The sequence below is a fragment of the Pipra filicauda genome, unplaced genomic scaffold (assembly GCF_003945595.2).
Source record: "Pipra filicauda isolate LSUMZ 115617 unplaced genomic scaffold, ASM394559v2 scaffold186_size1760508_pilon, whole genome shotgun sequence".
Lineage (NCBI taxonomy): Eukaryota > Metazoa > Chordata > Aves > Passeriformes > Pipridae > Pipra > Pipra filicauda.
Genome location: NW_024104294.1, coordinates 306,929 through 323,269, shown reverse-complemented (window position 1 = coordinate 323,269; position 16,341 = coordinate 306,929). Strand labels below are relative to the sequence as shown.

Sequence of the window (16,341 nt, the reverse complement as noted above, 5' to 3'; positions counted from 1 at the left end):
TTATCCAGTCATAAAACAGAGATTGGTTGAAGCAAACAAATTAATGGTCCTTTTTTCTTTTTACTTACTATGATTATAGGAGTGGTATTCCCTCCTATATTACCAGGATGAGGCTGGGGAAATTTCTAATAGGAAGTTCCATTATCATGGGGAAATATTACATCTCCATAAGAAGTTTGTCTCATTTTAGACAGCAACTATCTCATATACTTTAGGTTAGAAATGGAAACACAGTTTGAATTGTGAAGGTGGTTAACTAGTGGCACAGTGCATTCCCCATGAGCAAAGGCTGAGCAGTGTGCGGGCAGCACTGACCCGAAGAGAGTGGAGCTGCCAAGCATCGCCCAGCCGCAGTTTGTGGCTGTTTTTTATGTAAGAGGTCACGGACCTCCAACACTTGCGTGACTGCTCCAACGAAGCGGCTGCCACTGTCTGTTGTGGTGCTATGGCGTGGGATGGGAAAATGTCGAAGAGAAGGAAAGGCCTGAGTGACTTAGCGCGGTGGGGCCGACACTGAGCCGGCTGTGACCTGGGCGGGAGGAGACGCATTTAAAGCGCCGGGAAACCGCGTGTCGTGGCGGGGAAAGGCATTAGCGGGAACTGGGTCACCATCCCGCCCCACGCCTTCCCCGCTGGATCCGAGCTTTTCCTGGCCTTCCCCGCTGGATCCGAGCTTTCCCCGGCCCTTCCCGCTGTGCCGGGCACGTTCCACCGCCGGAGGCCCGGGCTCGGAGCGGGGCCGGGGCGGCCCGGCCGGGGCGGTGCGGGCCGACTGACGTCAGGAGGGGCCGGCCTGCCCGGGGCGGAGCGGGGCCGGCGGCGGCGGCAGGTACGGGGGGCACGGGGGCGGCGGGGACCCGGCACCGCCCGGGGGCCGCGGGGTGGGGGCGGCGCTGGCCGGGCACGGCCCGGGGGCTCTGGGGGCTCAGCCCGGCCCGGGCTCCGCGAAGGTCAGCGGGGCCGGCCGGGCCGGAAGGGGGAGCGCGGCCGGGGCCCGGCGCCGGGAGCGGGGAGGGCGAGACGCGGCTCTGGGGGCAGCGCGGCCCGGCCCGGCCCAGCCTAGCCCAGCCCGGCCCAGCCCAGCCCAGCCCGGCCCAGCCCAGCCCAGCCCAGCCCAGCCCGGCCCGGCGGGCACGGAGCGGAGCCGCCGCTGTGCCCCGGCCCGGCAGAGCCGCGGACAAGCGGCCGCCGCCCCGGCGGTCCCGGGGCCCAGGGGGCTGTGCGCGGTGCTGTGCCCCGTGGGACAGGAGAGGGGGACCGGGCACTGCCCGCCGAGTCCCGGGCGGGGCTGGAGCGGAGCCGCAGCCCCGGGAGTGCCGAGCACCGGCTCGGAAAGCACAGACGGCTCCCGGGGAAAGGGAGCTGCGCGCAGCTGGTGCACAGCCAGGGAGCTCCAAAAATAGAAGACTTGCTCAGTTTAAAGGGGGAGGACGCGGGTTACGTTTGAACACTCCTCTGAGCTTCGTGAGCTCCACCTGAAGTTTGGGAATAAAGTCTCAGTGAGGTGGCTGTGGGCACCGCTTGTCTCCGGGACTGAGCTCCACGGCCAGGTCTCTGTGGCTAAACCCTTTCCATCTCCACGGGTTGCAGGATCGGGTCCACTCTTAATTCAACTGCATTCTTCAGAACTGCTCTAGTGATTACAAGCTGTAGGTAGAAACACTTAATTTGTTTTCAAGTTTGTTTTTCCTACCAGCCAACTGGGTTTGAGAACAAGAAGGAAACTCGAAAAGACTTGGATATTCTACATTATACTCTGTGCAGAAAATTGCTGTTCCAGGGAGCAGGAAGGAATAGTCCCACCCCTTTGCTTCATTTACTCTTAACTTGAGTTCAGTTTAGAGCGCTACCACTTTTATTTCAGTCACCAAGGCACTTTTATTGAGGTTGGTGATAAATTGATCTATCTTTGGTTAAATCCCATTTTTCATTTTGGTGGCACTGAGCTAGTTTAACAAGTATATACTACTCAGATGCATCTGATCTTGTCAGGGTAACTTCCAGCTCTGCAAATACACTTTTAAACATCATGTGGGTGGACTGTGAATACTGTATAGGACTTCAAGTGAGCCTTTGTGCTTAAAAAGGACCGGAGAAGAATACCCAATTGTTTTGCGCCTCCTACTTTAAGTGCTGACAGATTGTTCTGTGTGATTCCTTGCTCACTATCCAGAGCTGAAGTTTTGGGCACTTAAATTCCGTGTTGGGAAAAGGTAGTTGTTGCATCTGAGGTTACATGCAAGGTGCTGTACAGCTGCTGAAGCCTCCTTTGCTGTTATAGCCTGAGATATCTCTGAGACATTCTCTGTGTGAGCCTTTGTGAGACTCTGTAATCATATACTGGGGTGGTGGGAGAGGAAACTCAGGTCCTTTGTACCGTATTGTTACTTTGGAAGATAAATTGCCCTCTGTTTCTAAAGCTCACTCCCTGTACAAGTGACAAGAGCCTGCTTAGACCCCAGAGCAGGAGAGAGTGACCACGATTAAAGCAGGACAGGATGTCAGTGGGCTGTCAGCTAAATGTTTGTTTTCCCAGGGAGCTGGTTCAAAAGCCAGGAGTAAGAGGTTTATCCTGGAGTCTAAAGTTTACCTGCAGTGGTTCCCTCCATCACACCCGAGCCTGTGCTGGATATGGCACTCCTTAAACGTGAAATCCTGATGGCTGTAGTCCTGCGTGCTACAGTGTTGCCCAGTACTCTGAAGAGGACACAGCCCCAAGTAATACCCAGTAAATGGCATATATGCATCTCTTGGAAAATAACTGGATGCTTACTAACTTTACATTTTACTAGAATATTACAAAACTCTCTTCTTTTTCTCCCTCCTCCTCAGCTTTAAACACACTCCTTTGTCTGGGAGGAGCTCTCCTGTCTATCAAATCTACTATGCCTCCTTCCACCCCCCACCCCACTTTATGCTGCTACAAGTAGAGTGTTATCTGGTAGGTTGCAGTATCTGTCTCTCATACTGGCTTACAGGCCCCACAGATAATTTCTAAAAAGCAGCCTTCTCAAGGGAGACTTAAAATGCTGTTCTTTTCTAGTTCAATTGCACCCAGATAGTTGAGTTTTTATTAATCCATTTTAAAACAATAATCAGAACACCATTAGGCTATAAAATAAAAACTCATTTTCCAATATATCCTATGCTTGATCTCTTTTTTTCAGCATGCTCATAAACCAGAGCGTGGTGGCTGAGTGCTTAATGTCACGTGTGATAACCTGAATTTAACGCAGAATCCTTGCCATCCCATTTCAGGCTTCATTTGAAAGCTGAGGAGAAATGAGAATCTTTATGGGCTTAACTTTTACTTATTTTAAGTCTTCTTGGAGGGAGCTAGAGATGATTCGAAAGAAATACAAGTCATAAAAACAGTTTTCTCCTTCCTGTTTGAGATAAAACTGTGTCAGCTTTTGTTTTGGCTGGACTTTGAGCCAGTGAATGCAAAACACAGAAGAGGAAGTACAGAAAAAGAGAGGTAGGGTAGAAGTGACGGTGCTTAGTAACTTGAGAACGCAGGAAGTACACGTATGCGGAGAGAACAGCTTTGAAAGGAACTGGTGGTGAGTCAGGAAGCAGTCACTCCAGTCTGTCTCTTCCCCATTCTCCAAGTGCATTTTCCAGTTAAAGTGGTCTCTGGCAGTCCATTGGATCACTACACTCACGCGTTTCTCAAGTCCTCGGATACTGGTTGTGCCTTGCTGAGTCTCTTCAGCTGAGATCCACCGTGTCTCTCTGCAGGGTGAGCTGGGTACATGCAGCTAAAATAGGTGATACTGACATGCCTCTTTCTAATGTATTATTGTGAAATACTGAAAACTGCTTTTCTCCCCCTCACCTTCCTCTTCTGTCCACTAGATTAAGCAACAATGGCATTTGTGAAGAGCGGATGGCTGCTCCGGCAAAGTAAGTCACGGGTCTTTCTCCTCCTTTTCTCCCCACTGTGACTTCTTCAGATAACATCAGAGCTTAGTAGTTCCCAGGTTTTCTTAAAACAAGCCTCCAGTTCTGTGGGGTTTTTTTGTTCCTGGGTTGGGGTTTTTTTTTCCTAGTTCTGGGACACATCACAAAATGACCTGTGATGACAGCATTCCCATGTGACCTTTGGGTACACAACTGGGAAACAGGATATACCATATCTGAGATGGCTGACTGGCATTCAGCTTCAGATGCTGCTCTGTATAAGTGGAGACTTGGAAACTTTCCCTGACACCCTGACTTAATGTCTTCAATTAGTCATGCTCTCTGCTTGTTCCTGCAGCAAGTTGGAACTCAAGGGTCAGGTTTTGCACTTAAAATAAACCCAGTTTTCCTTTGAATCCTAAGTAAAATATGGAACCCAATTCTAGAATGTTCCCAAGTGGGGATGTTGTAGTAGAGGATTTTGCTTGGCACCTTGGAATGTCTGGGACAACTGTGAAGGATTTCTTGGTTTATTTTCTATTAACTTTAGGACACAAATACTTCCCAATGTGTGCCCTCAAAAGTGACTGTCTGATTTTTAAGGTACTATTTTACGTCGCTGGAAGAAGAACTGGTTTGATCTGTGGTCTGACGGCCGTTTGATATTCTACGATGATCAAAATCGCCATGATCTAGAAGATAAGATCCACATGCGAATCCACTGCATCAACCTCAGAGTGGGGAATGAATGTCGAGGTAATAATGAAACCTTCAGGATTTATGTATCCAGAGGTTCTTTACACCTTCAGTGCCTGCTCAGCACACCATTTACAGCACTACTGCAGAAGTAAACATGTCCAAGAAGTGCGGGACTTCATTGTTCTTGAATCCCCCCACACCCCTAAATAACCCCAACCCCACCAACTCCTAAATTCCTTTACAGACACCCGGGGCATGGTTTCACCATGTGATAGGTTAGGTTAGGGTTTGGTGCTTCCTCTTAGAACTCAGTGAGGACAGTGTCCGGTGCATGCAGATGAGAATGGCATGTTCACAGCAGTGATTATGTAGTGCGATTATAGAGTGTTCCTGGCGTGACCATAGTGCTGGCTGGAGTGAGAGGCAGGACTAGAAATGGGAAACCTCAGCAGAGTTTTTTCCTAAGTTCACTTTTAGCATTTGTTAGTGCTCCACTTGATGCTGACACAAGGGAAGGACATAAGTGCTAGAGAGTACTTTTAGCTAAGTATGGATGGGTTCTGCTGTAAGACACTTGCATTTCTTAGGAAAGGCGTTCGGAGCTGTTTACTTTCAGGACACCGTAAAGAACAAGAACAGGTTGTTTCCTTCTGTACCTTGTTCTGATGCCATGGAAGGCAGCTACAACTGGCCCTAATTTATTTTGTTGTTGCTTAAACTGACTCCCTTCTTGTAAATGTGATCATGAAATTCTGGTTATAGATACTTCATAACTCCTCTCTTTTTTCTGACTCAGATTTCCAGCCTCCAGAGGGGAAGCAGAGAGACTGTTTACTGCAGATTGTTTGCCGTGATGGGAAGACAGTCAACCTCTGTGCAGAGAGTGCAGATGACTGCCTGTAAGTCTGCCAGAGAATAATGTTTCTGCTGCCTTTCTCTCCTTTATCTCTCTTTATCTCTCTCTCCCTAATCATTTTCCTTCCTTCAAACTTTGAGACATGTTTTAAGAAGGTTTTCAAGCAAGTAAAAGCAGACTCTCAATGACAAAAAACCCCATTGCTCTCCTTTAAGAAGTTGCCTAGCTAATGCAGACTAACTGCAAGTTAAGTCACTGAAAACACCGAAGAATGAGGAGGAGCAGAAGAATCTGATTAATACAATTAATATGCGAGACTTGTGCCATTCTTCAAGTAGTATATGACTCTGCATAGCTCGAGGACATCCCAGTCAGTAGCAAAAGGAAGAATACTCCATTTTTTTGAACTCTCAGCTGAGCTTGACTGTGTGGAGTTAGATAACGGCTATCACCAGTGTTTGCCACGTTTGTGAGGTGCACTGAGCCTGCTCCCAGGGCTGTGGCATGGAAGGATCTGTGTAAGGGGTATGGACCTCCTGTTCAACTGCAATAACAGCATCAAGACCTACACTCTAGTCAGCACAGAGGAACTGTTCAGGCGGGGGATACAACTTCCCTGGTGCATCCCTTCCTATTCTTATCCTAAGCACGACTGCACATTTCCTCCCTGTTGTGCTTGCAGTGAGGACTTTCAAAACTGCATCCGTTCCTTCTCCTGTTCCTCCTCATTCTTAGCTCTGCAAAGAAAGTAATTATTTCTCAGTCTTGGTGTAACACTTGTGCATTCATTGGAGTGTACCATCAGGCTTTGACACATGCTGTGTCTTAAACTCTGCAGTCCCTCTGCTTGCTAACCTTGTTTGTTTCATAGGCCAAAAGAAAAAGGTGACATTAATTTTTATCACTGTTCCACTGACCAACGGGGTTTTTTTTGCAGGGCATGGAAAATTGCTCTCCAGGATGCCAGAACAAACACTGTGAGTGTCCTACCTAGACTTTATATGATAGAGACACAGCGTATCAGTGTAATGCGTGGTCCAGCAGTTTACTTCTGAAATCATGTTTCTGTCCTTTTCTGCTAGAGAAAAACAGGGTCATGGGCATGATGGTAAAGCTTGTAGGTGGGGAGCAGAATGATCCTCTGGATCATAAGAGCATGTCATCCTTGCAGCTAAGTCCAGGCATGGTGGAAATGAGTGATTTCAGGGAATGATTTCTCTGGAAGTGAATGTTTGTGAAGCTGTTCTGTAAGAAAAGTTGGCATGAGGCTGCAGGCAACAAGTAAGCCTTCCGCAAGGAGTAAAAATGCACTTTCCACTCCTAGTGTTTGTTGCCTCCTAGGTGGGTGCAGTCCTAAGGGAAGCTTAGTGCACAGCAGCTGCTTGTTAATGTGCATCCATCACACCCTGGGATGCTTCTTGACAGAGACTAGGGGAGGAGCAAGAGATGCTTGGAGGGGAGTGTAGCTGTGCTGAGGAGGATATATTATTTTTGCATTGGCATGTTAGCTGTGGAGAGGATCAGGAATCATAAAATCCTTTCTGTGAGTCTTATAGAGAACTGTATCTTTGGGCAACCACATCCATCCACTTGTGGGTATTGCTAACTTGTTTTTCCTCTAGACCGCCTTCCAGAGTACGCTGCAGTGGCTAGACTGAACCAACCCGAGGTGTTTCTGTTTCAGGGGAAATGCTGGGTTTTGTGGAAACCTGTCTCGGTTTTTGATGGGTCACATTAACATTGCCACTGTACTGAAGCATCTGTCAGATGATATAACTCAGATTTGTGGATACCCAAAGCAAACACTTGTCATGGCAAGACTCCCCTGGACACAATTGCCTCTGACTGCAGCCGTGCTACACTGCCTGTGGCCTTAGATGAGAAGTGAAGGATTTGTCCTCACGCAGAGGACACAACACTCATGGAGTGTCTGCTCTAGTTCTAGGGGTTTTATCTCACCTGTGTGTGAGACAGTGACTTCTGGTTTCAGCTGCTGTTTCCATGCCTCTGACACAGCTGTCAGATGGCTCAGGACTTGGCAGTGCCAAGGCAGGCCCCTGCTACTCAAAGTAGGGCAGGTAGCTCTCTGCACAAGCACTGTCATAAATTAGCACTTTTTTAAAGCTATTAAAGGTCTCCAACAAGGACTTTGACTAACCAGGTAACTGGGTTTGAGTCCATCTGTAGGTGTCTGACACAGCTTTCAAAAATTCCAGGCATCCAGCAGTGCCTCCTGACTTAACTGGAATAGTGGGGTGACTGTAGCTTTGAGAAGTGTGTCATTTACAGATGTTTGCAGGCTTGTGCATTTGCCTGTACAGAGCTCCCTGTGGCAGGACACCTTTACTGATAAGATGTGAGCTGATTCCTCAGGTGACGGAAACACCGCTTCAAAGAGTATTTTAACGTGTTCAAGCAATCCTTAGAATCTTCACCATAAGTTTGACCTGAGATATAACCATAGTATGCTCTCAAATGCCTTTCATTAGTCCAGGAGACAATAGAACTTTGGCTATTGAGTTATTGAAGCATTCACTTGTGAATTAAAAAAGGAAGCTGCATTTTGTCTTGAGAAAGGGCACTAAGAGCATCACTGTAGTTTCAGATATTAGGGGCAAGAATACTAAGGGTACTGTAAGAACCTTAATTATCTTTGAGAGCTCCTTCTAGATGGATTCAAGTAAGTTATCACTCTTGCCTCAGGTGCCACTTTTGGCTGCTGCATTTTTTGCTTTTATCTGCTCTTGCAGAACTTGGTGATACCACTCTAGGGTGCCAGGATGCAGCCAGCTTAGTTGGGAAGACTTATTTATCTGAAAATAGAGGATGAACGAGGGGGCAATTTCTAAATCTGAGCTTATGAAATGATGGAAGGAGCCGGTGTGCTTACATGTACACATATGCTTGTGTGTGTACACACAGAGGGAGAAATTTTATGGCTCCTTCCCGTGGTTGATCAGGCATTTGTATTCTCCCAGGTCTGCTCTCCAAGTACTTTCTTTTTGCAGCCTTTTTAAGGTACTCACTGCTTTCTTAACATGCAGCACGGCTAAAGGTTACTTCTGCTTTGGGGTCTTCAAGTTTAATCCTTGCACTACTGCAGCTGCCAGTCTGTAGGAAAAGGTGATAACTGCTGTCTTTCCATGGTGTTTAGGGCTACGTGGGATCTGATGTGATGTATGATGAGACAGCCATTTCCTCGGCCCCTCCTCCCTACACAGCTTATGCCACACCATCACCTGAGGTAAGAGTTGCAGTCAGGAACGTTAAAGTGAGTGAGGCAGCAGAAGCAGCCTCCTTCAAGCACTCAGACTGTACACACAAAGTGTTGTGTTGTATTGTCATATCCAGCTTTAAAGCTTGTACAACAGCAGAGAGTAAGGCACTAACTGTCTATCGTCACTTATTTGAGATGGAATTCCTCTGAAAGGGACAAGGCAGATTTGTTTGGGAGGTGTATAAAGCGATGGCTGCTCAGTGAACTTGGAAAATAAAGCTTCTTAGAGACAGGGCAGAATTTATTTGGCTAATCTTGAAAGATATTAGCCATGCAGCCTCTAACATAAAGAAGGTGACTACACTTTCACATTGTGTAAGCACTGAAAAGATATCAGATCAGGAGTTTTAAAAATAGGATTTAATGACTGGAGCTGTCACTTTTAACACAGAAGGATTTTGTTGTATCCAAGATGTCATGGCAACAAAATAACTCCAGTTCCTGGATACACAGTTCTTTTGCAGTGAAGGTGCAGCCCTGGGGCAGAATCAATTGGGGATTTCTGGATGTTCTGATTGATGTGCAGTAATATGTGCAGGGATAGTCTGGAGTAGTATTGCTTTTTGCACTACAGGTGCTCTGCTCCAGCCCCTTGCTGTTAGTTGTTAAGAACTAGATGTGGTACTGGAAGCCTCCTCTGTGGGCCTCCCCTTTTGGAGAACAGAATTGCTTCCAAAACATACGGCTACAGAGTATTTGTCCTAAACCTGACATTAACTTGCAGTGTGCTAGAGGAAGGTTGGTTGGGGTTTCTTGGGGTCAACTTCTGTCTTCCTGGCACTTCCAAGCTCTCCAGAGCCATTGTTGGCATGAGGGCAGAGAGGAGAAAGTGGTAAGGCTGCTATGGCTCTGCCTGACGATTCAGGCCCTGCCTCTGCCATTCCGTATCCAGGAAGAGTGGAGAGTGAATGCTGCTTAGGAGCACTTATTCTTTTCAAGCAGCTGTTCTGAATCCTTTCCAGGGAGTAGACAGGCTATATCATACAGACTGGATAATTTAGTGAACCTCTAACTACATTAGAAAGGAAGGCAAGGTGAACAATATGCTTAACTGGCTACACAGCAAAGAACACTTGTGTAATGGCCATGTTTAATCCCCCCAGGTTTATGGCTATGGCTACGATCAGTACAACGGTGCATATCCCCCCGTGGGGCCTCAGCTCTTCTACGCCTCCAATGGACAAGCCTACGCTGTTCCCTATCAGTATCCATACCAAGGTAATCAGTGTCAGCCACATCCTTCACCTTCCCAGAGAACCCATTTGAGTCAGTCTTTCTGGCTTTAACTCTATTAATCACCATCCTTTACCAGCCACCACTCCTGCACAACAGAGGGGTACAAAGAAAGAAACCTGAACTTGTAACTGGAACCAAGTTCTTTCACCCTTTCACAACAATCCAAGTGCAGTGAAATTTGGTATTAAGGGATTTAACCTTCCCTCTATGATCAAAGCATAGTTAAATTACTTCATAAACTCTCTTTGAAGTACACAGAACTCTCTAACTAGCATGTTTTCTAAGGAAAGGTACAAGAGCCAGAACAAGGTGTGATTCTGTGATTCAGTACTCCATTGATGGAGCTTTTCATTCATTTGTTGCTCTTATACCTAGCTTCATTATTTAAATGCAAGTTTCAAAGGTAAATCCACTCCCAAAGCAAGATTGTAGCTGGTTCCTTCCCCACGTGCTGGAATTGCTATAAGGCAGCATTTCACCCTTGTGAAATCTTCTGTTACTCTGTTCAGGTTTTTAAATAGCTTTCAAGCCCAGTAACAGAAGGAGGAAAGAGTAAAATTGTAAGGTGTGCTTTTAATTGTAGTTGCCTTAATTTAGGGTTAGTTTTGCATAGGGAGCCCCATTCCTACAGAATTGGAGCTTTAGAATAGCATGGTAATGTAAATGAGATTTAACTTACTAATTGCTTATGATCTGGCTTTGCAAACAAGAATATCTATTGAGACAGTTTTGAGGGAGATGTTGTTTTCCATTTGGCATTTGTCAGGTTATTTCACTTGCCTTTTCCATTTTTTATTACAAGGGAGGTGCATCAGTCTAAAACTTTTAAAGTTTTCTTCATCTAAGTTAGTGAAGTCCGAAGATACAGAATATATACATGCAAACACAGAGGAAGGTGGGTTCTGTTGGTTCTCTGCAGCTGAAAAGCAACAGCTTATTGAAAGTCCCAAGAACCGTTTTTAATAATTTCCAGCAAGTAAATCAAGGCTCAGAAACCTGTGTAATAACGATGCAGCATCAAGCAGTAACTCTCCTGAACAGTTTGCAAGTCCGCTGTGTTAAGGTACTAGTTACAGGTTGGGCATAGTAACCAAGGCTTGATGTTCTCCTTCACCAGGGTCACTGCAACTAAAACTTAGGATACAGGTTCACCCCAGCAACCAACTTAAACCCCTGTACTTTGGGCTCCATTGCTCATTCTCTGAAGTGACATAATCCTTCTCATGAGGTCATGCGTCGTTGAGAGTCAGTGAAAACCTTTTCCAGTTGTATTAGTTGGATTTCTTCACAATTTGTTACAAAAAAACATTGTGGGATTTTCAAGAGTATTTAATATTCTTGAAATGTCTGGAAGGGAGAGCAGTACTCTTATGTTTAATTTGCAGGTAGGAGCTAAGTCAGAAAACATGACAGGTGGGGCTTGTACAAGTCTGGTGCAGAACAACGATCAGTTGGTGGTTTCTTGAGTCTTAGGTAATTCCTTACTACTGGGCCAGTTTGAAAAGAAATGTAGCAGCTGTCACCACACCACAGATCAGTCCAGGATGTGAAGGGTGAATTGAAGCACTAGGCAGTAAATGTAGAGTAAATAACTGATACACAGTTTCTGATAAACTGCTGGCTTAAGAAATGCCAAAGATTTCTTTTTTTTTTTTTTTTGGGGGGGGAACTACTCTATTTGCTGTAACTTCAAGGCTGAATAAGTTTTTAGACCCATTTCTTTCATTAAATCCACAAAGTGTTTGATAGGATGATACAAGCAATTCATAAGTTCTTTGCAGAACAATGTTCAGTTTTACATTTGTGATGAGTTTTCCTCACAGATATTAAGCCCTTACAAGGCTAGAAGTGTTGCTAGGCCCCTGGACTTATTTAATTAATGCGAAGGCTGAATCCAAAGCAGAAATGGATTCTACCTCTGTAGTGTCATCACTGTAGTGTTCAGCTGAAGGAAGAGGGTGAATTGCAATGCATGGTATTTAGATACACATTTCTTTTGCCCTCCTCCTAACAATCTCTTATTTCCTAGGACCTTATGGCCAACCTCCTGCAAACCATGTCATCATTCGAGAGCGTTACCGTGACAGCGATGGAGATCTTGCTCTGGGAATGCTTGCTGGAGCAGCAACTGGAATGGCCCTGGGATCATTGTTCTGGGTCTTCTAGGTTACCCGTTCCTTATCTCTGTAGTTCCAAAAACCTTTATTGTGTGCAATAATATATTGGCAATGTTGTTTACTGTTAAACTTTAAGAAATGCAATAGTTATTTTTCAGTAGTGACATCTTAATAACTGATTCTTAACTGTCTTAATGAGAGCTTAAAGGCACCATTTAGTTAAGTGATTGGAGATGGCATGTGCTGCTCTTGAATTCTAATATTTGGAGTTATAAGGATCAATATGAGCACCAATGTCACATGGTAGCAGTGAACAGTCACCTGCTTTATGAACAGACTGTTATTGTAAGCACCATAGAAAAAATGGATTTTTTGGGTGGTCTAAGATCTGGTCCAAACAAGAGGTTTACAGGAGCCCTGCATTAGTATATACATACTACTGGCTTCTAAACATTCCCTGGACAAACCTACAGCTCAGCAGAAACTCCTTGGCGTTAGGTAGTCTGCCATGCTTGAGGATGTTTTTGTTTTCAGACTTGCCTGCAGATGGTAGTGTGTTTTCTTAGGTGGAGTCCTGTACCTGCCTCTCACACCATCTAGGTGAGGTTGTCTTTGAGAACACATAAGCAAACCACTAAGAGGTGGCAGCACTCCTCAGTTCTTTTATTCTCCCAGAAATGTGAATGACCAGTGGCAAAGAAGACCAGTGTTTGTTATTCCACTTCCCTCTTTATCCTGAACCACTCTTCTCTGGTCAGATGGAAGCAGCAGATCTTTACTTTGCACGTGGTCTTCCTTGTCTGTAGAGTGGTCACCTCAGACACCGCACCAGCTGCATTGCTGAGGAAGAGGCCGTTGTGCAGTGTCTGCTCCTCACTGCTGTCCCTCTGCAGAGTCTGCAGGAGGAGAACTAACGTGGACAACCCTTGCCCTGTTGGGACTACCAGCTCCTCTGCAGGCAGGAACAGTCAGGAGGGCAGAGACAAGCAGCACAAGTAGTCCTTGCACACAGGCACTTTGATATCAGCTGCCTTGCCAGGGTTAGGATGGGGTGTCTGCCTTGCAGCCGCCAAGGTTTCCTTAACCAGGTTCCTTGTTTGCAACCAGTTTTGAGCACAGCTGAGCCTGGATTTGTTCTGTGCACACTTCCCCCTCACATTCAGCAGGTCTCCTCTCCCCTTCATGACTTGTTGTGGAAAACACTCCAAGGAACCTGGCTGGCTTTGTTTGTATGCCTGGTTCCCTCACACAGTGTGCCCCTGCAGGCTGCTGTGCTATGACTGTCAGCTGGAGTGCAGCTGGTGTGTGTGTTACGTGGCCTGTTACCCATCCTGTTATAATCCATGCTGAGCTGTGCTTGGCAGGGGAAAGAAAGTTCTGAAGAAATGCACTTGCTTTCTTATTCAGGTGAAAGAGGCAGGGTGCCTAAGTTGAGTTCTTAGAGTAAGAGGACTTATTTTTATACTTGCACTTTTAGCTTTCTGTGTTCGTATTGTTTTAATGTTAAGTCTTTCTTATGCTTTCATTCAGAAATAGGTTAATTTCCTTATGATTCACGGGGTTTCAGGTATGTCAGGAAAGATGAAAATAGATGAGAACTTGCACCCATATAAATTTAGATCAAGTCCCAACCTTTTCCGTTTCATCCTAAAGCTCTCTGGGCTCCATCCTACCTGTTTAAGCAACAGAGGGTTGGACAAGGGTTTGGGTAGCAGCTAGGGGAAGCACTAAGCTTTCCTGACTCTTAGGACCAACTAAACCACTTGGAATCATTGGAAGTAAACAGACAGATGTAGTCTTGGCTGCATTATTAAGAGTGGGCCTAATGCAGGGAATGTAAACTGCTTTCAGGAGACTTTGGCTGGAGCTGTACACCAATGTGCATGCATGTCCTTTCACAGTTTAACACAGCTGCACATGTTCTGCCAGTGGGGTGTACTGAAAGAACTTGTTGGAGGTGCAAAAGAGGACTAAAGTGGAAGTTTCTTATTGCTAGTCTAAACCAAAAGAAATTGGGGTACAGTACTGAAGGTCTCTTAGAGGCCTGGTACCCTTGAGGTCAGAAAGGGATGGTGACTGGAATGTAAGTGAACAAACATCTACCTTTTCTAATCCTTGAGATAACCTTGAAGTTGATTACAAGTCTATGCTGCTGTTTCGTTTGTGCTTTGCAATATAACGAGTTTTGCAGAATATCTTTACCTCTTCTCCCTCTGTGGTTCTTAACTTGTGAGGAGTGGGGGAGAATAAAACAATTGAACATCATGTGATTTTTTAAAATTTTGTGATGATTGGGAAGGGGTCACACAAAGTGAATCATCTGGGGGGTTTTGGTGGTTTTTTTCCTCAAGAGCTGATGATCACAGCAGGGGAACATGTCTCTCATGCTTTCAGGAGATAACTGTCCAGGTCCCCAGTTTCTTCAACTGAAGTATATAAAATAAAGACTGTTGATTGCAAAACATTCCTGGGTTGAATTCAAAGCAAGAAATTATCTTTTTTAAAGTTCAAATTGAAGTAATTTTCCATTAAAAAAATAACCTTATCCCTTCTAAATGGAAAAACACATTACAAATTGAAGCCAAAGTATCTAGTTCCATCTTGGAAACAAAAGGCTGTTTTTATACAAAAGTCATGAGCTACTTTTCCATCTTGGTAGCATAGGCATTTAGAAGCCAGAAAGCAAATGTACAAAACTGTGCTAGAGCATAAATTCAAGATCACAGTTATCTAAATGCAGGTGCTTGCAGCCTTTCTGATCTCCCTGCAGAAACACAAGTGGCAATGTCCTGGTGCACACAGCCACAGACAGCCTAGGGCTTGCCACCTGGTCACTGCTTGTTGAAGCTCAGACTTGCTTCCTGAAGACATGGCTGTGTCTCCTGTTGCTCAGGAACAGAGTGGAGGTTTGGTCAGATCTGGAATAATGTCTGGCTGGATACACAGTCGTGACTCCATAGCCTTTCTCTGCCCGGCCCAGTACTTCATGTATCTGCAGCTGGTGTGAGCTGAAGGAGCAGGGCCAGAGGGGATTCGGGGTTTGAAGGCACTGCCATGCAAGGTTCTGCAGACAGGTGGTACCATAGTGATGGGAAGAGGCAGCAGGCATGGCAAGATCATTTTCAAAGCAGATTGAAATGATATTGTTTGTTTCTGAATGGTGCTATTCATGAGTCTGTAATTCCAGTTATATCTGCATAGTATCCAAGCACAAGCTTTCCTACCTGGTGCCCAATACTTGACCCCCCAAAAGCTGTGGGAGGTCCACAGGTACTACAGTACCACTGTTTTTGTGCAGTGTTCACTATGGGGGAAGGATAAATCTGTTGTATAGCAGTGACAGTCCGTTCAGGGTTCTGTGTCAGTGCTTACAGAGGTCACAAGTCATCTGTGACTAGTTACTTTTGGGCTTTCAGTTATGGACAGCTGGACAAAGCCAGGCTTCCCAGGAGGGGCGTAGGAAGGCTCAGTCTTCTGATAAGTCTGACCACACTAAAGAGGTGAACCAGAGCCCCCTCCCAAATTCTGAGTTATATGTGAAAACATAGCTATTGGCTTCTTTTGCATGAACTTGGGGGGCTAGAGAGCTAGCCTCTTCTAGTGAGTGGGTAAAGGCTTACGAACTAGAGAGGAGGGAGTGGGAAGCATTTCTGTAGAGAGCAACTGCACTGACTTCCAGCAAAGACACATCTTTCCCAGGCCGAAGCACATTCCAGACTGTGTCTAGATGGAACTACCCTGAATGTCATCCAACACTGGCTTTGTTTTGTTTGTTCTTCAGTGAAGATTCAGTAGGTGATAGAACCAACTAAGCGAGTTGAGTAGAGGAGAAAATTCACACCCGTGTTCCTCAGATGTGTTTGTGGCTTTTTCTCCTCAACATGAGACTAAGATACGTGTTAGTCACGGAGGGCAGCATGCAAATGTTTCCCCCAGATTCTTTACATTCTTGTGCACTCTCTATCTACTGCTGCTTTTACTATATGTCCTCATTCTCATTATTAATTTATAGCAAAATAACCTTAGAAATAAAATTCATATTTAAGTGTAATTGTTTTGTCTTGATATGTTTACTAGCCTTTATCTGACATTTCTTATGTGGTTAGACTAGACAGGTATGTTTTTCAAACATGTAGTCAGCTTACAGGAGGCTTCCTTGGCAAGGAAATCTTGCCAAGGATAAATTCTGTGCCCCTCCAGTCTTTCCTAAGCAATTACAAGGGTGACTTGACTTGGTAGAAAAATGAACTAAG

The 16,341-nt window shown here is 45.5% G+C and overlaps 1 protein-coding gene across 2 annotated transcripts; it reads left to right on the top strand.

The window, feature by feature from the left end:
- Positions 1-449: 449 nt before the first annotated feature.
- On the top strand, positions 450-16,139 carry PLEKHB2 (pleckstrin homology domain containing B2). 2 transcript variants are annotated; one of them, XM_027741227.2, is made up of 8 exons: positions 450-829; positions 3,859-3,906; positions 4,507-4,659; positions 5,399-5,501; positions 6,396-6,435; positions 8,613-8,702; positions 9,839-9,953; positions 12,001-16,139. In XM_027741227.2, the coding sequence occupies exons 2-8, from the start codon at positions 3,870-3,872 to the stop codon at positions 12,135-12,137; spliced, it is 675 nt and encodes a 224-aa protein (XP_027597028.1). In that variant the 5' UTR covers positions 450-829; positions 3,859-3,869; the 3' UTR covers positions 12,138-16,139. The 2 variants fall into 2 exon arrangements, with proteins under 2 accessions (XP_027597028.1, XP_027597031.1); XM_027741230.2 differs by lacking the exon at positions 450-829 and adding an exon at positions 3,724-3,742.
- The last annotated feature ends 202 nt before the right edge of the window (positions 16,140-16,341 follow it).

Coding starts and splice junctions, on each gene's coding strand:
- PLEKHB2 (XM_027741227.2), top strand. CDS start 3,870: ATGGCATTTGTGAAGAGCGGATGGCTGCTCCGGCAAA. Junction 5,502..6,395: donor GAGAGTGCAGATGACTGCCT/GTAAGTCTGCCA, acceptor TTTTTTTTGCAG/GGCATGGAAAATTGCTCTCC. Junction 6,436..8,612: donor AGGATGCCAGAACAAACACT/GTGAGTGTCCTA, acceptor CATGGTGTTTAG/GGCTACGTGGGATCTGATGT.